Consider the following 20000-nt stretch of genomic DNA (forward strand, 5'->3'; position numbering starts at 1 on the left):
ATTTTATTTTATTTTTATTTAAATTTTTTTTTGGTTCTGCTACATTCAGTGTTGACACTTCACTCAGCATACGTGTCAGGTTATGTTTGTTGTCGTGAACATGTGGAGTGTTGCCCCTAGCGATAACACATCCTCCCAGGAAGAGAATCAGAGCACGCTGGTTCAAACCCCAAACCCCACAGTCACCAGTATTTTCTCCCCCTCCACTAGACCTTGAGTGCTGGCCTGGACGCTAGTCATTCGGATGAGATGATAAACTGAGGTCCCATGTGCAGCATGCACTTACTGTGCGTCAAAGAACCCATGGCAGCAAAAGGGTTGTCCGTGGCAAAATTTTATAGAAAAATCCGCTTCCATTGGAAGCAAATAAAATTGCAGGCAGAAAGAGAAATATATATAAATATATATATATATATATATATATATATATATATATATATATATATATATATATATATGTCAGTGCACAGCAAAGAGTTAAACCCGTCATCTGTCATGTCAGTGGTCAGCAAAGAGTTAAACCCGTCATCTGTCATGTCAGTGGTCAACAAAGAGTTAAACCCGTCATCTGTCATGTCAGTGGTCAACAAAGAGTTAAACCCGTCATCTGTCATGTCAGTGGTCAACAAAGAGTTAAACCTGTCATCTGTCATGTCAGTAGTCAACAAAGAGTTGAACCCATCATTTGTCATGTCAGTGCACAACAAAGAGTTACAACAGTCATTTGTCATGTCAGTGGTCAACAAAGTTACAACAGTCATCTGTCATGTCAGTGGTCAACAAAGAGTTAAAACAGTCATCTGTCATGTCAGTGGTCAACAAAGAGTTAAAACAGTCATCTGTCATGTCAGTGGTCAACAAAGAGTTAATCCCGTCATCTGTCATGTCAGTGGTCAGCAAAGAGTTACACTAGTCATCTGTCATGTCAGTGGTCAACAAAGAGTTAAACCAGTCATCTGTCATGTCAGTGGTCAACAAAGAGTTAAAACAGTCATCTGTCATGTCAGTGGTCAACAGTATTATCTCTCCTTCTTTGTGACCAACCCCGTAGACACACACACAAAAACACGCTTGCGATGTCAACAAACACCAGACCTGGTCACCAAGGACACAAACTGCACCAATGGAAATCTCTGTGTGTTTCAGCTTGACCATGAGCATCCTTTAGTCCGATTTTGATTGGTTGGTATGAATTGTTATTTTTGATTGGCTGGTATGAGAATTGTTTTACCGATTTCTTTGCTTGTTTTCGGTTCCTTTTCCCCAGTGTTTGGTTCATTTCCTCTCCTCCCCCCCGCCCCCCCGGGGTGAAGACATTGTTCTGTCCAGTGTATGGTTCATTTCCCCCCCTGGTGAAGACGTTGTTCTGTCCAGTGTATGGTTCGTTTCCCCCCCCCCCCCCCCCCCCCCCTGGTGAAGACGTTGTTCTGTCCAGTGTATGGTTCGTTTCCCCTACTGGTGAAGACGTTGTTCTGTCCAGTGTATGGTTCGTTTCCCCTACTGGTGAAGACGTTGTTCTGTCCAGTGTATGGTTCGTTCCCCCCTCCCCCACCCACCCCTGGTGAAGACGTTCTGTCCAGTGTATGGTTCGTTTCCCCTACTGGTGAAGACGTTGTTCTGTCCAGTGTATGGTTCGTTTCCCCTGCTGGTGAAGACGTTGTTCTGTCCAGTGTATGGTTCGTTTCCCCCCCTGGTGAAGACGTTGTTCTGTCCAGTGTATGGTTCGTTTCCCCTGCTGGTGAAGACGTTGTTCTGTCCAGTGTATGGTTCGTTTCCCCCCCTGGTGAAGACGTTGTTCTGTCCAGTGTATGGTTCGTTTCCCCCCCCCTCCTGGTGAAGACGTTGTTCTGTCCAGTGTATGGTTAGTTACCCCCCCTGGTGAAGACATTGTTCTGTCCAGTGTATGGTTCGTTTCCCCCCCTGGTGAAGACGTTGTTCTGTCCAGTGTATGGTTCGTTTCCCCCCCCCTCCTGGTGAAGACGTTGTTCTGTCCAGTGTATGGTTCGTTTCCCCCCCTGGTGAAGACGTTGTTCTGTCCAGTGTATGGTTCGTTTCCCCCCCCCCCCCTGGTGAAGACGTTGTTCTGTCCAGTGTATGGTTCGTTTCCCCTGCTGGTGAAGACGTTGTTCTGTCCAGTGTATGGTTCGTTACCCCCCCCCCTCCTGGTGAAGACGTTGTTCTGTCCAGTGTATGGTTCGTTTCCCCCCCCTGGTGAAGACGTTGTTCTGTCCAGTGTATGGCTCGTTTCCCCTCCTGGTGAAGACGTTGTTCTGTCCAGTGTATGGTTCGTTTCCCCCCCCTGGTGAAGACGTTGTTCTGTCCAGTGTATGGCTCGTTTCCCCTCCTGGTGAAGACGTTGTTCTGTCCAGTGTTTGGTTCGTTCCCCCCCCCACCCCCCACCCCCCCCGGTGAAGACGTTGTTCTGTCCAGTGTATGGTTCGTTTCCCCTGCTGGTGAAGACGTTGTTCTGTCCAGTGTATGGTTCGTTACCCCCCCCCCCCCCCACCCCCCCTGGTGAAGACGTTGTTCTGTCCAGTGTATGGTTCGTTTCCCCTGCTGGTGAAGACGTTGTTCTATCCAGTGTAGGGTTCGTTTCCCCCCCTGGTGAAGACATTGTTCTGTCCAGTGTATGGTTCGTTTTCCCTCCTGGTGAAGACGTTGTTCTGTGCAGTGTATGGTTCGTTTCCGCTCCTGGTGAAGACGTTGTTCTGTCCAGTGTATGGTTCGTTTCCCCCCCTGGTGAAGACGTTGTTCTGTCCAGTGTATGGTTCGTTACCCCCCCTGGTGAAGACGTTGTTCTGTCCAGTGTATGGTTAGTTACCCCCCCTGGTGAAGACGTTGTTCTGTCCAGTGTATGGTTAGTTACCCCCCCTGGTGAAGACGTTGTTCTGTCCAGTGTATGGTTCATTTCCCCCCCTGGTGAAGACGTTGTTCTGTCCAGTGTATGGTTCGTTCCCCCCCAACCCCTGGTGAAGACGTTGTTCTGTCCAGTATATGGTTAGTTACCTCCCCTGGTGAAGACGTTGTTCTGTCCAGTATATGGTTAGTTACCCCCCCTGGTGAAGACATTGTTCTGTCCAGTGTATGGTTCGTTTCCCCCCCTGGTGAAGACGTTGTTCTGTCCAGTGTATGGTTCGTTTCCCCTGCTGGTGAAGACGTTGTTCTGTCCAGTGTATGGTTCGTTTCCCCCCCTGGTGAAGACGTTGTTCTGTCCAGTGTATGGTTCGTTTCCCCCCCTGGTGAAGACGTTGTTCTGTCCAGTGTATGGTTAGTTACCCCCCCCTGGTGAAGACGTTCTGTTCAGTTTGTTTCCCAGCTGAATGCATGGCTTGGTTTCCTTGGTTTCCTTTTGTCACCCTTTGTGTTTGTTTCTTTTTGCATGTACTCGGAATGGAGATAGTACTGGATGCTGGATGTTCCTGGTTGATTTTTAGAATGATGTGTGTATGACTGTGAAGTCATGTATGTGTTTTTTTGTTAGTTTGTTTATAGTACTGTTTTTTGTCCAGCATATGAATGTCAGTGATTGAGATTTTGTCTATTATCAGTTGCAACGTACGCACTGTATTGAATTGGGCATATATCTGTACTTGTTGTGCAACATACATACTCCATCAAAACTGGCATATATCTGTACTTTAAAAAAGCAAAGTTTATTATTGAGATGGACATCTAACCAGATAGATTGATTGATTGATGTATTTGTTTACTCTGGAAGTAGACAAGGGTGGTTTTTTGTTTTTTTTGTTTTTGTTTTTTGGGGTTTTTTGTCAGAAAGACATGCTTTTAGGAAGACTGTCATCTTTACATGGGGGAAAACAAATGTTTTTTTCTTTGTATTTTGAATACATTCTTAACATGACTGCATGGGGAAACCACTTGCCTTTACATGACTTAGATGCAGGTTTACATTGAATAGAAAAGATGTCTGTCTCTGATTAGGCAGAACTGCAGAAGATGCTATTTTTGTCCAGAAAACCATATTCTTCATGGATAAACCACTTAGATGTTCTATTTCTTTTGATAACTGGATGTGAATTGGCTGTTTAGTTTGTGTGTGTGTAAGGGGGGGGGGGGAAGGGGGGCGGGCGTGTGTGTGTGTGTGTGTGTGTGCAAAGATGTTTGTATGCACAGTTTATAATGTAGTGCATGCTTGTATGACTGTGTGTATGTTAACATTCAGGCTTTCTGCTAGATGGTAGACAGCAGTGACGTCATGTTTCCAGCAGTCAGTAATATTGTGGTAACAAACAATACTGTCAAACAACAGTGATGTCATGTTTCCAGCAGTCAGTAATATTGTGGTAACAATACTGTCAAACAACAGTGATGTCATGTTTCTAGCTGTCAGTAATATTGTGGTAACAAACAATACTGTCAAACAACAGTGATGTCATGTTTCCAGCAGTCAGTAATATTGTGGTAACAAACAATACTGTCAAACAACAGTGATGTCATGTTTCCAGCAGTCAGTAATATTGTGGTAACAATACTGTCAAACAACAGTGATGTCATGTTTCCAGCAGTCAGTAATATTGTGGTAACAAACAATACTGTCAAACAACAGTGATGTCATGTTTCCAGCAGTCAGTAATATTGTGGTAACAAACAATACTATGAAACAACAGTGATCTCATGTTTCTAGCTGTCAGTAATATTGTGGTAACAAACAATACTGTCAAACAACAGTGATGTCATGTTTCCAGCAGTCAGTAATATTGTGGTAACAAACAATACTGTCAAACAACAGTGATGTCATGTTTCCAGCAGTCAGTAATATTGTGGTAACAATACTGTCAAACAACAGTGATGTCATGTTTCCAGCAGTCAGTAATATTGTGGTAACAATACTGTCAAACAACAGTGATGTCATGTTTCCAGCAGTCAGTAATATTGTGGTAACAAACAATACTGTCAAACAACAGTGATGTCATGTTTCCAGCAGTCAGTAATATTGTGGTAACAATACTGTCAAACAACAGTGATGTCATGTTTCCAGCAGTCAGTAATATTGTGGTAACAAACAATACTGTCAAACAACAGTGATGTCATGTTTCTAGCTGTCAGTAATATTGTGGTAACAATACTGTCAAACAACAGTGATGTCATGTTTCCAGCAGTCAGTAATATTGTGGTAACAATACTGTCAAACAACAGTGATGTCATGTTTCTAGCTGTCAGTAATATTGTGGTAACAAACAATACTATGAAACAACAGTGATGTCATGTTTCCAGCAGTCAGTAATATTGTGGTAACAAACAATACTGTCAACAGTGATGTCATGTTTCCAGCAGTCAGTAATATTGTGGTAACAATACTGTCAAACAACAGTGATGTCATGTTTCCAGCAGTCAGTAATATTGTGGTAACAAACAATACTGTCAACAGTGATGTCATGTTTCCAGCAGTCAGTAATATTGTGGTAACAAACAATACTGTCAACAGTGACGTCATGTTTCCAGCAGTCAGTAATATTGTGGTAACAAACAATACTGTCAAACAACAGTGATGTCATGTTTCCAGCAGTCAGTAATATTGTGGTAACAAACAATACTGTCAAACAACAGTGATGTCATGTTTCCAGCAGTCAGTAATATTGTGGTAACAAACAATACTGTCAACAGTGATGTCATGTTTCCAGCAGTCAGTAATATTGTGGTAACAAACAATACTGTCAAACAACAGTGATGTCATGTTTCCAGCAGTCAGTAATATTGTGGTAACAAACAATACTGTCAACAGTGATGTCATGTTTCCAGCAGTCAGTAATATTGTGGTAACAAACAATACTGTCAAACAACAGTGATGTCATGTTTCCAGCAGTCAGTAATATTGTGGTAACAAACAATACTGTCAAACAACAGTGATGTCATGTTTCCAGCAGTCAGTAATATTGTGGTAACAAACAATACTGTCAACAGTGATGTCATGTTTCCAGCAGTCAGTAATATTGTGGTAACAAACAGTACTGTCAAACAACAGTGATGTCATGTTTCCAGCAGTCAGTAATATTGTGGTAACAATACTGTCAAACAACAGTGATGTCATGTTTCCAGCAGTCAGTAATATTGTGGTAACAAACAATACTGTCAACAGTGATGTCATGTTTCCAGCAGTCAGTAATATTGTGGTAACAAACAATACTGTCAAACAACAGTGATGTCATGTTTCCAGCAGTCAGTAATATTGTGGTAACAAACAATACTGTCAAACAACTGTGATGTCATGTTTCCAGCAGTCAGTAATGTTGTGGTAACAAACAATACTGTCAACAGTGATGTCATGTTTCCAGCAGTCAGTAATATTGTGGTAACAAACAATACTGTCAAACAACAGTGATGTCATGTTTCCAGCAGTCAGTAATATTGTGGTAACAAACAATACTGTCAACAGTGACGTCATGTTTCCAGCAGTCAGTAATATTGTGGTAACAAACAATACTGTCAAACAACAGTGATGTCATGTTTCCAGCAGTCGGTAATATTGTGGTAACAAACAGTACTGTCAAACAACAGTGATGTCATGTTTCCAGCAGTCAGTAATATTGTGGTAACAAACAATACTGTCAACAGTGACGTCATGTTTCCAGCAGTCAGTAATATTGTGGTAACAAACAATACTGTCAAACAACAGTGATGTCATGTTTCCAGCAGTCAGTAATATTGTGGTAACAATACTGTCAAACAACAGTGATGTCATGTTTCCAGCAGTCAGTAATATTGTGGTAACAATACTGTCAAACAACAGTGATGTCATGTTTCCAGCTGTCAGTAATATTGTGGTAACAAACAATACTATGAAACAACAGTGATGTCATGTTTCCAGCAGTCAGTAATATTGTGGTAACAAACAATACTATGAAACAACAGTGATGTCATGTTTCTAGCTGTCAGTAATATTGTGGTAACAAACAATACTGTCAACAGTGATGTCATGTTTCCAGCAGTCAGTAATATTGTGGTAAACAATACTGTCAAACAACAGTGATGTCATGTTTCCAGCAGTCAGTAATATTGTGGTAACAAACAATACTGTCAAACAACAGTGATGTCATGTTTCCAGCAGTCAGTAATATTGTGGTAACAAACAATACTGTCAAACAACAGTGATGTCATGTTTCCAGCAGTCAGTAATATTGTGGTAACAAACAGTACTGTCAAACAACAGTGATGTCATGTTTCCAGCAGTCAGTAATATTGTGGTAACAATACTGTCAAACAACAGTGATGTCATGTTTCCAGCAGTCAGTAATATTGTGGTAACAAACAATACTGTCAAACAACAGTGATGTCATGTTTCCAGCAGTCAGTAATATTGTGGTAACAAACAATACTGTCAAACAACAGTGATGTCATGTTTCCAGCAGTCAGTAATATTGTGGTAACAAACAATACGGTCACAGTGATGTCATGTTTCCAGCAGTCAGTAATATTGTGGTAACAAACAATACTGTCAAACAACAGTGATGTCATGTTTCCAGCAGTCAGTATATTGTGGTAACAAACAATACTGTCAACAGTGACGTCATGTTCCAGCAGTCAGTAATAATTGTGGTAACAAACACTACTGTCAAACAACCGTGATGTCATGTTTCAGCAGTCGTAATATTGTGGTAACAAACAATACTGTCAAACAACAGTGATGTCATGTTTCCAGCAGTCAGGAATATTGTTGGTAACAAACAATACTGTCAAACAAGTGAGGCTCATGTTCCCAGCAGTCAGTAATATCGTGTGTAACAAACAATACTGTCAAACAACAGTGATGTCATTTTCCCCAGCAGTCAGTAATATTGTGGTAACAAACAATACTGTCAACAGTGAAGTCATGTTTCCAGCTGTCAGTAATATTGTGGTAACAAACAATACTGTCAAACAACAGTGATGTCATGTTTCAGCAGTCCAGTAATATTGTGGTAACAAACAATAACTATGAAACAACAGTGATGTCATGTTTCTAGCTGTCCAGTAAATTGTGTGTAACAAACAAACTGTCAACAGTGATGTTCATGTATCCATCAGTTCAGTAATATTGTGGTAACAAACAATACTGGTCAACAGTGACGTCATGTTTCCAGCTGTCAGTAATATTGTGGTAACAAACAATACTGTTAGCAACAGTGACGTCATGTTTCCAGCAGTCATAATATTGTGTAACAAACAATACTGTCAAAACAACAGTGAGGTCATTATCCAGCAGGCAGTAATATTGTGTAACAACAAACTGTCAAACAACAGTGATGTCATAGATTCCAGCAGTCAGTAATATTGTGGTAACAAACAATACTGTCAACAGTGATGTCATTTTTCCAGCAAGTCCAGTAAAATTGTGGTACCAAACACTACTGGTCAACAGTACGTCCATGTTTCCAGCAGTCAGTAATATTTGTGGTAACAACAATACTGTCAAACAACAGTGAGTCTTGTATCCAGCAGTCAGTAATAATAGTGGTAACAAACAATACCTTGTGAAACAACAGTGATGTCATGTTTCCAGCAGTCAGTAATATTGTGGTAACAAACAATACTGTCAAACAACAGTGATGTCATGTTTCCAGCAGTCAGTAATATTGTGGTAACAAACAATACTGTCAAACAGTGATGTCATGTTTCCAGCAGTCAGTAATATTGTGGTAACAAACAATACTGTCAACAGTGATGTCATGTTTCCAGCAGTCAGTAATATTGTGGTAACAAACAATACTGTCAAACAACAGTGATGTCATGTTTCCAGCAGTCAGTAATATTGTGGTAACAAACAATACTGTCAAACAACAGTGATGTCATGTTTCCAGCAGTCAGTAATATTGTGGTAACAAACAATACTGTCAAACAACAGTGATGTCATGTTTCCAGCAGTCAGTAATATTGTGGTAACAAACAATACTGTCAAACAGTGATGTCATGTTTCCAGCAGTCAGTAATATTGTGGTAACAAACAATACTGTCAAACAACAGTGATGTCATGTTTCCAGCAGTCAGTAATATTGTGGTAACAAACAATACTGTCAACAGTGATGTCATGTTTCCAGCAGTCAGTAATATTGTGGTAACAAACAATACTGTCAAACACAGTGATGTCATGTTTCCAGCAGTCAGTAATATTGTGGTAACAATACTGTCAACAGTGACGTCATGTTTCCAGCAGTCAGTAATATTGTGGTAACAAACAATACTGTCAAACAACTGTGACGTCATGTTTCCAGCAGTCAGTAATATTGTGGTAACAAACAATACTGTCAAACAACAGTGATGTCATGTTTCTAGCTGTCAGTAATATTGTGGTAACAAACAATACTATGAACAACAGTGATGTCATGTTTCCAGCTGTCAGTAATATTGTGGTAACAAACAATACTATGAAACAACAGTGATCTCATGTTTCTAGCTGTCAGTAATATTGTGGTAACAAACAATACTGTCAAACAACAGTGATGTCATGTTTCCAGCAGTCAGTAATATTGTGGTAACAAACAATACTATGAAACAACAGTGATGTCATGTTTCCAGCAGTCAGTAATATTGTGGTAACAAACAATACTGTCAACAGTGATGTCATGTTTCCAGCAGTCAGTAATATTGTGGTAACAAACAATACTGTCAAACAACAGTGATGTCATGTTTCCAGCAGTCAGTAATATTGTGGTAACAATACTGTCAAACAACAGTGATGTCATGTTTCCAGCAGTCAGTAATATTGTGGTAACAAACAATACTGTCAAACAGTGATGTCATGTTTCCAGCAGTCAGTAATATTGTGGTAACAAACAATACTGTCAAACAACAGTGATGTCATGTTTCCAGCAGTCAGTAATATTGTGGTAACAAACAATACTGTCAAACAACAGTGATGTCATGTTTCCAGCAGTCAGTAATATTGTGGTAACAAACAATACTGTCAAACAGTGATGTCATGTTTCCAGCAGTCAGTAATATTGTGGTAACAAACAATACTGTCAAACAACAGTGATGTCATGTTTCCAGCAGTCAGTAATATTGTGGTAACAAACAATACTGTCAAACAACTGTGATGTCATGTTTCCAGCAGTCAGTAATATTGTGGTAACAAACAATACTGTCAAACAGTGACGTCATGTTTCCAGCAGTCAGTAATATTGTGGTAACAAACAATACTATGAAACAACAGTGATGTCATGTTTCCAGCAGTCAGTAATATTGTGGTAACAAACAATACTGTCAAACAACAGTGATGTCATGTTTCCAGCAGTCAGTAATATTGTGGTAACAAACAATACTGTCAAACAACAGTGATGTCATGTTTCCAGCAGTCAGTAATATTGTGGTAACAATACTGTCAAACAACTGTGATGTCATGTTTCCAGCAGTCAGTAATATTGTGGTAACAAACAATACTGTCAAACAACAGTGATGTCATGTTTCCAGCAGTCAGTAATATTGTGGTAACAAACAGTACCATCAGACCCCATTTCTCAGCCCAAAGTTGGAGAAGTAAACAGGAATTGGTGTGATAATATGTTTGATAAATACTTTCCATTCAGGCTAGTATGTGTGATTTGTTCAAGAGATTGTTTTAAAAGGTATAAAACTATGGCTGGCTGAGCGAAGGTAGCTTGGCACTGGGTGCCAAAGATTTCGAAATCTTTTAGATCTCCAGGATAATTTTGGTCAGTCAGGGATGTCATTCTCTTTATGTATGTCTGCCCTATTTCTCTGTGTGTGCATTTTTATTCAAAATTACTTTTGTAAGGTCCTGTTTTGTCGATGAATCAACAGCATTCCCTTTTTTTTCTTTTTTCTCTCTTTTTTTTTTTTTTTAAATATATATATATATATATCATTTACTTACTCATTTTATGACAGTCCACCAGGGTATGTTTACCTGCATGCAGTTCTTTGCATAAAAATGCATGCTGTGAACCTTGGTGGTCAGCTGGGTTTCTGTTCCATCTTTGGAAGCATGGAAGTTGACACGAACCGCATGTATCAGTGGCCCATTTATCACTTGTCAAGGGAACATTCCTTAGGCATGAAGGCTTTCCACCTCTCTGATACCAGCCACTCTGGTCAGGATACTGTCACTTGATCCTTGTTTGTGTGCAAACTAAACTGTAGCACAAAGTCAGTATATGTGTTCGTCTCATTAACGTGTATAGCAGCTCCAAGCTAATTATGTGTTTGTGTGCAAACTAAACTGTAGCACAAAGTCAGTATATGTGTTCGTCTCATTAACGTGTATAGCAGCTCCAAGCTGATTATGAATGTACTGATGGGAATATGTTTACTGAGTCTTCTGCTGAGGTAAATGTGACCATTGAATTGATTTCCAACAACGTTCTTTTCTGTGAAGATGCAATTAGACAAAATAACAACATAAAGGTGGGGTTTTGTTTGTTTGTTTGTTTTTTTCAAAAAGATTGCTGGAGTCACAATATCCAACCATGAACAAAAAAAACCAGTAGCATTTCGGATAGGTTGGAAAAGTGAAGAGAAACTAAATTTGTCCTACCCAAACCTTTTCTTATCCCAACTTTGTCCTACCCTTAGTTTGCCCTACCCTAATTTTGTATTCCCCTAACTTTGTCCAATACCAGTCTTGTCCTACCCTCACCTTCCATCAGGGTTGTCCAAGGTCAACATGTCTTTCATTGTAACTTCTCCCATCAAGGTTGTCCAAGGTCAACATGTCTTTCATTGTAACTTCTCCCATCAGGGTTGTCCAAGGTCAACATGTCTTTCGTTCTAACTTCTCCCATCAAGGTTGTCCAAGGTCAACATGTCTTTCATGGTAACTTCTTCCTTCAGTGTTGTCCAAGGTCAACATGTCTCAAATTGTCCAAGGTCACTATGTCTTTCGTTGTCCAAGGTCAGTATGTCTTTCATTGTCCAAGGTCAGTATGCCTTTCTGTGTAACTTGTTCCACCAGGGTTGTCCAGCTTCCCTGCCTCAGGTTCTCAAGCAGACAGGCTTTGGTGACACGCTGGCCACACTGCCCCCACCACATCCCCATATCTCTCTTTTGAGGATAAAACTTTCTCTGTCTCCTTTTCTCACCTTCACTTTCTGTCTCTCTCTCTGTGTATCTGTCTGTTTGGCTCTGTCTGTCTGGGTCTCTCTCTCTCTCTCTGTTTGTCTCCCTCTCTGCCTCCTCTCTCAGAGCTAGGTGAATGGAAGAAGGTCTCTCTCTCTCTCTCTCTCTCTCTCTGTCTGTCTCTCTCTCTCTCTCTCTCTGGCTCTCTGTGCCTCAGAACTGGGTGGAAGGAAGGATGTTCAATGTGGGATGCTGTGTCAACCTGTAGGACGCTGTATCCACCTGCCCTGCCCTCACTGACCACCTGACTGACGGTGTGCAGGCGGAGGAGAATGCCGGAGGGGACCTGGGTGTGGGACAGAGCGCCGAGCCGTTGCCGTGGAGACTTGGCCTTCACGGACCCTCTGGGGACTCGGTGTGACACGGGACCAACGGTTCGAATCTCCGCTGACACCTCTTGTTGTCCTCTGTTGTTGTTTTTTTTTGTGTGTGTGTGTGGCACGGATGTGGCGTGTAGTGCTGGGTGTCTGCCTGTACCTGCTGTGCAAAGGGAAGCCTCCCCCCTCATGAACCAACCCCTCCTCCTCCAGTCCCTCAGCATTTTGGCTGCCGTGAAACAACAGCCTCAAACTATACAGCCCCCCCCCTCTCCCCTCACAGCCCCCCAACACACACACTTTGATTTCACCCCCAGGGTCAGTGTTGTGGGCCAGCCCCCCCTCCTCTACTCCCTTCCCCCTTCCACCACCACCACCATACCCCGGTGTTGGAATTTTCCCCAATTTCTATGGCCTCTGTGGTCGGCGAGGCTCAAAGCACCATCATTTGATTTGATTTCGTTTGATTTGCCCCATTTCTGCTACGGGTTTGATTAATTTTAATTGAGGTGTTAAATAAGGAATGGGTAGTCATTCTGGGTTAGCCTTTACTGGAGCGAAATCCCCCCCCCCCTTCACACCCATCCAGGCCCCCGCCCTCACCCCCGCCCTCTTCCCCTCCCCCCTTCCCCCTCCCACACACATACCCTCTCCCTCCCTTGGGGGTCATTTAAAGCAAGCCTAAGATGACCCGGTATCCGTTGTGTGGGGGAGGGAATACAAATAAGGAATGGGTAGTCATTCTGGGTTAGCCTTTACTGGAGCGAAATTCCCCCCCCCCTCCCCTTCACCCCCCGGCCCCGCCCCACCCTCTTCCCCTCCCCCCTCCCACACACACACCCTCTCCCTCCCTCGGGGGTCGTTTAAAGCAAGCCTAAGATGACCCAGTATCCGTTGTGTGGGGGAGGGAGTACAAATAAGGAATGGGTAGTCATTCTGGGTTAGCCTTTACCGGAGCGAAATCCCCCCTCCCCCCCCCCCACCGCCCCGCCCACGCAGGCCCCTGCCCCTGCCCTCTTCCCCTCCCCCCTTCCCCCTCCCACACACACACCCTCTCCCTCCCTCGGGGGTCATTTAAAGCAAGCCTAAGATGACCCGGTATCCGTTGAGTGGGGGGAGAGAGTACAAAAAAAACCATCCAGCTAGGAAGGGTGTCAGTTCTGACTGGTTGGCGTACCCCTCAGGGTTCACTCCTGCCTGGTCGACATGGATGTCCTGGGGTTATTCTGGTCCAGGCCAGATTTGACCCCTGGGTAAAAATCCAATGGGGGTGGGGGGGGGGTGCGGATAGGCATGTATGTATCAGTTTGTGTGGGGAGATGTATGGTGGTGGAGAATTGAGCCAGTGGATGAACAACTTACATTTTCTCTCTGTGTCTGTCTGCCACTCTCTCTTTCTCTCTCTCTGCCTCTCTATCGCTCTCTCTCTCTCTGTGTCTCTGTCTGTCTGTCTTCTGTGTGTGTGTGTGTCTCTCTCTCATTCCCTATCACTACCCATTGCTCCCACCTCCACGTAACCTCATCCTGCTTTTTTTATGCAAAAGGAGATTAATCCAGCTCTGTATTGAGCGATGGATGGCGTGTGAGGAATATGTATAGTGTGTGTGTGTGTGTGTGTGTGTGTTGGTAGATAGAAGTCTTTGCTTGGTGATAACGGAGTGTATTCTTTTTTTCTTTTTTCTTTTTGGCAATGTGCTTTGTGTGTGTGTGTGTGTGTGTGTGTCCTTTTATTTATCCATTCATGTACATATGTGTGTGTGCATATATGCTTGAGTTATTATGCCAAGCACAGCTCACATTATATCATCATTTTTGCCAAGCATAGCTCACAGATTATTTTGCAAAACAAAGATCACACCAAAGGCCCAGTGTGTAGTGAAAAAGAGTTGGTGTGTTTTGGAAGTAACTGTGACACAGAGTGCCCACATGGCTAGCAAGAAAAGTTCCTGTATGTCCACGTGTTACATGGCTAGCAAGAAAAGTTCCTGTATGTCCACGTGTTACATGGCTAGCAAGAAAAGTTCCTGTATGTCCACGTGTTACATGGTTAACAAGAAAAGTTCCTGTGATATATTTTGTACAACACTAAAAATTGACCTGGACAGGACAAGACAAAAGTTTTTTTGTTTATTTTTCTTCTTTCTCCAGTTTCCTAGCTTCTCCTTTCCAGACACCTGTTCCCACCCCACCTTCCACCACTTTTTTTAAAAATTAATTCATTCATTCATTTATTTATTGTTTGCTTCGTGCAAAAGGGAGACAAGAAAATCATGTTGTGCACAACATGCTGCACTCTGCCCAGGTTTATCGGCCCTGATCCAGCACCCGAGGCCGGACTCGAGTGAAGGGGGAATGCTATGAACTGAATAATTATAAAAAAAATAAAATAAAAAAGGGTGTGCATTAAGAGTAATATAAAAACAAGGCCCAGAAAGCTAAAACTTTTTTTTGACCTTATTTAGATATCCGTTCAAGTTAGCTAAAAAATGGGTGGTCATTATTTCAAAGTACCGGCAAACTGGTGGTGTTGGTTACAAACTGAAATTAAAACACTACTTACGTTGAAAAAAAAAAAAAGAAGAAGAAAAAAAGATTAAATAAAGAAAATAAATAAATAACTAAAAAAATATTTTAAAAAGTGAAGGGGAAAAGGGAAACATACGAGAGTTTCAGTTTCAGTTTCAGTTTCAGTTGCTCAAGGAGGCGTCACTGCGTTCGGACAAATCCATATACGCTACACCACATCTACCAAGCAGATGCCTGACCAGCAGCGTAACCGTAACATACGAGAGAAGAAGGACAAGTCCTCTCAGTCGGTCCAGGTCTCTCAGGCACCGAGGAAGGCGGCAGCAGAATGGATGAGATGCTCATCTGCCGGTTCAGAGTCCTCGGGGGTCGGGGTTCGAACTTGGCTCTCACCCTTTGACTGGAACATCAAAACCGAGCGTCTCAGTCATTCGGGTAAGACGATGAACCGAGGTAGGCGTGTGCAGCACGCACCTGGCACCACTGAAAAAAGAACCCATGGCTAGAAAAGTGCTGTCCTCTGGCAAAATTCTGTAGAGAAATAGTCCACTGAGCGTGTTGGGTTATAATGGCTGTGAGGCATCAGGAGTCTCTGTTTGGGAACTGGGCCACTCGGGAATAGGGGAATTGGGATCACTAAACTGAGTGACGGGCGGATTAGGAACAGACGACAGGCAGAGAAAGATGTGGGGGGGGTGAAGGAAGCAGTTAGGTCCTCTGTGATCTGTATGTGCGATGTACCCTTGTTAGTTTGTCAGCATGGAAACTGTGGTGTGTTGTTTTTTTGAGCCAAAGTCAAATGAATGGTTTACTGTACTCTGACCACGCCCTATCACACCCTCCTCCACTCTGACCACGCCCCTTGACAACTTGACCACGCCCCTTCACACCTTGACCACGCCCCTTCACACCCTCCTCCACTCTGACCACGCCCCTGGACACCTTGACCACGCCCCTTCACACCCTCCTCCATGAAGGAATGTGGTCACCAACGAAAGATGAAGAGAAAATACAATTCTTCGCTTTCTGTTAGTAATTTTTTTTTTTCTGATTGGTTTGTTCTGTATGTCTGAGTATGGGTGATGTTCTTGAGTCTCACAAATGTACCAGTTCTTTTGTACACTTTTTATTAAAATCATTATTTGTATAAAGCTGATTTTTTTTTTCCTTTTATGTCAAAGTCGATATGCACCAGTATCCAACAGGTCAATGAACAATGCTTGCAGCCTCATCAGCTGTAACAGCTGACTGATATTTTTGTTGGTGAAAAATCTCTTGGGCTGAATCTTCTGATGTTTGTGACAATTTATTGCACTGTTGTAAGGTTCGTTTCACAAAACGTACACATATTCCTTTGCTGCATTTTTTTTGTTCCCCTCTCTCTCTCTCTCTCTCTCTCTGTGTGTGTTGTTACTGTTGTTGCTGCTTTCCAAGGTGGTTAATCATGTAATGTTTGCCAGCTTCATCCATCCAGTCCTTTCAGCACATAAAAAAACTCTGCTGCCCGACTCGTCCTCAGAAAGAAAAGATCTGAGCACATCACTCCTCTGCAACATCTCCACACGCTACCTGTCTCACACAGAATAAAGTACAAGATCAGCACTCTATGTTATAAGTGTATTTACAAATCTGCCCCTTCCTATCTCTGTGGCTGTCTTCACCTCTACACTCCATCTCGCTCACTATGATCGGCTTTGGATCCGCTCTGTTTACGCATACCCAGATTCAAACACTTGACTGTTGGCTGCCGTTCTTTCTCTGTCTCTGGACCTTGCTGTTGGAATGAACTTCCTCTTTCGCTTCGTCAAGTCTCCGCACTCAGTTCTTTCAAGTCTGGTCTTAAAACCCACCTCTTCCCAAAATAGCCTCCCTTCCCTGCCTCTTCCTTGTCTTCAGTTTTTCCAGTTTTAGAGTTATGCATGCGTGTGAATGACTGGTGCGAAAGCACTTTGATTTGTTTCTGCACAAGATTCAGCGCTATATAAATATGATAATGATGATAATGATAATAATCATAATAATGATAATAATAATGTATTTTTCAGTCTTTTAAATACGGGTTTTTATTTTACTCTGTCAAATAAAGGTCTTTATTTCAATCTTTCAAGTAGAGGTCTTTATTGTTGGATCCAGTTGATGAGGAAGCATAGCAGTATAGGTTCTGACAGCCGTAACGCCCTATAGCACTGACCGTGGCCTGCTTGTACCTGGAGCGTGGCAAGGGTGGAAGAATGCCGAACGAAATTCCGATTGTCGTCTTATTTTTAGATGAAATAGATGTTTGGCATGTTTGTCAGAGTAGAGCTGTTCTGTTGTTTTCGTGGTTGGTGTACGGGTTTGTTGGGGTTTTTTCCCCCAAGGCTTGCACAGTAAGCTAAGGCATCAGGGTGTTTTTTGTGGGTTTTTTTTGTTGTTTTTTTAAGTTGGACCGCTTCTGTCGTGTTGAGGAATGACCCAAAAGGCTGGTTCTGGTGGGCTGCGTTGGAGAGTGTGTGTAGTTGAGCAAGGTTAACCCCTGACCTCTGAACCTTTAAATGAGATCAGTGTGGGGAGAGTCAGTGTGTAACTGGTGTTGCTGACCAAAGAGGACAAAGTCCGGATTGAGAGCGGTGAATGATGTCCTGACCTGTAAGCTCTGTCTTACCTGTGAGGTGACATCCCTCCACTGACTTCCTGACCTGTAAGCTGTGTCTGATCTCAGTGAGGTGACAGCCCTTCACTGACGTCCTGACCTGTAATCTGTATCTGATCTCATCTCAGTGAGGTGACAGCCCTTCACTGACATCCTGACCTGTAAGCTCTGTCTTAACTCAGGGAGGTGACAGCCCTTCACTGACATCCTGACCTGTAAGCTCTGTCTTAACTCAGGGAGGTGACAGCCCTTCACTGACGTCCTTACCTGTAAGCTCTGTCTTACCTCAGTGAGGTGACAGCCCTTCACTGACTTATGAAGTGATTCCCTGTCGTTTTAAGCTGTTACTGTTGCAGTTTTCACTGCTGATTCAGCCTTGGCATTGCACTTGCTGTTGTATTGGTTAAGATGTTCCTTGCTCAAAGTTGAAACCATTGCAAAGTTCTTAGTTCCGTGAAGCTTTAACTATGGCCAGTTTTTTGTTGTCTGGGGGCAAAACGGGGTGAAGATGACATGACGTGTGGAATATGCTTTCTGGTTCTTTTTTGTTTCGTTATTTATTTGTTTGCATGTTTTGTATCTGATGTAGAGTTTGTCAGTTTCCTCGAAGTGGTTGAAGTGGTCAACAGTGGCCAGCACTGACGTGAAGTTGTGTACCTTGGGAATAGAGAGAGTTGTGTCATTCTTCCCTACCCGTGGCCAGGAAGCAATTTTCGCTCCATTTTCTCCCTCTGCCGGGGACTTGTGGGTCAGCTCTGTGCCGTCTGAGGTGCCAGGCACGTCATGCATTCCATAGGGTGATCTGGATAAGGTAGCAGTAGGTTGAACTCGTTCAGATTGTAGTGTAGTGTATTGTATTACTCTTTTTGTCACAACACATTTCTCTGTGTGAAATTCGGGATTGCTTTCCCCAATGAGAGCGTGTCGCTGCACCGAGAGCGCCACCTTTTGTGTGTGTGTGCAACTTTGTTTTCCTATCGAAGTGGATTTTTTTCTACAGAATTTTGCCAGGGACTACCATTTTGTGTGGCGTGAGTTGTTTAACGTGCGCTAACTGCATGTTGCACTCGGGACCTCGTCTTATCGTCTCATCCGAATGACTGGCGTCCAGACCACCACTCAAGGTCTCAGTAGTGGAGTGGGAGAAAATACTGCCGACTGTGAGATTCGAACCAGTGCGCTGAGATTCTCTCGCTCCCTAGGCGGACGTGTTACCTCCAGGCCACCACTCCATACACGCCAGGTGTCAGTGAGATCCAGAGCTGAGTGTACTTTTTACCATGTGAGTCCAGGCTGATAGCTTGCTGCAGCAGAAGAAAGGAAATGTTTTCTGCGTCAAGCTTTGTTCAGATACATCTGTCTCATGCAGTTGCATAGATTTATAATGACGGAAATTCGGGACACACTGTGAGAGCTGACTCATCCTCTTGCCACAGCAGATTTGTTCTGGTTGTCACATGTTCAGCTTCACGAGTGGCGACCTTGACGTGCTTCGGCTAGGCACTGTATGCCACGCCGGTGTTGGAGTGAGTCTGAAGACAGCTGGGCCGGGTTGCACGTGTCCATCATTGCAGCTCTAAGTTTGCTTAGAGTTAAGAATGTTCCCAAGTCTGTGGAATTGACCGTGGAGTCGGGAACGTTCTTAACGATAAGCAAACTTAGGTGTTCGCTCCTGCAACCCACACCTAGTTTGTTTGAGGTGAACATCATGGCCTTTACATACTTCTTCACTCATGTTTGAGGTGAACATCCTGGCCTTTACATACTTCTTCACTCATGTTTGAGGTGAACATCATAGCCTTGACATACTTCTTCACTCATGTTTGAGGTGAACATCCTGGCCTTGACATACTTCTTCACTCATGTTTGAGGTGAACATCATAGCCTTGACATACTTCTTCAAACATGTCTTCACTCATGTTTGAGGTGAACATCCTAGCCTTGACATACTTCTTCACTCATGTTTGAGGTGAACATCATGGCCTTGACATACTTCTTCACTCATGTTTGAGGTGAACATCATGGCCTTGACATACTTCTTCACTCGTGTTTGAGGTGAACATCCTGGCCTTGACATACTTCTTCACTCGTGTTTGAGGTGAACATCCTGGCCTTGACATACTTCTTCACTCATGTTTGAGGTGAACATCCTGGCCTTGACATACTTCTTCACTCATGTTTGAGGTGAACATCCTGGCCTTGACATACTTCTTCACTCATGTTTGAGGTGAACATCATGGCCTTGACATACTTCTTCACTCATGTTTGAGGTGAACATCCTGGCCTTGACATACTTCTTCACTCATGTTTGAGGTGAACATCCTGGCCTTGAGATACTTCTTCACTCATGCCCACCTGCAGGCTGATGGGTCAGTTAGCTTTTTCTGTATTCCTGTCAAACGGAGCCTGTAGGTTTTTTTTTCCTATTTCTTTCTGGACGCATTTGGCAGTAAAA

The 20000-nt window shown here is 43.0% G+C and overlaps 1 protein-coding gene across 5 annotated transcripts in view; it reads left to right on the forward strand.

The window, feature by feature from the left end:
• The window catches only part of LOC143275322 (sodium/hydrogen exchanger 6-like), a 58831-nt gene extending 45887 nt beyond the window's left edge, over window positions 1-12944 (forward strand). For 2 of the 5 annotated variants that reach the window (XM_076579332.1, XM_076579331.1), the window contains one exon: window positions 12333-12944. Coding sequence is in view for 3 of the 5 variants with exons in the window: in XM_076579331.1 (XP_076435446.1) it covers window positions 12333-12431 (99 nt within the window). In the remaining 2 variants the exon portion in view is untranslated. Of the gene's footprint in view, window positions 1-1146; window positions 1187-12332 lie in introns of all 5 variants that reach the window. The other 3 variants (XM_076579334.1, XM_076579335.1, XM_076579333.1) reach the window with 3 other exon arrangements.
• The last annotated feature ends 7056 nt before the right edge of the window (window positions 12945-20000 follow it).

Source organism: Babylonia areolata, chromosome 30 (assembly GCF_041734735.1).
Source record: "Babylonia areolata isolate BAREFJ2019XMU chromosome 30, ASM4173473v1, whole genome shotgun sequence".
In the NCBI taxonomy this organism is placed as follows: Eukaryota; Metazoa; Mollusca; class Gastropoda; order Neogastropoda; family Buccinidae; genus Babylonia; species Babylonia areolata.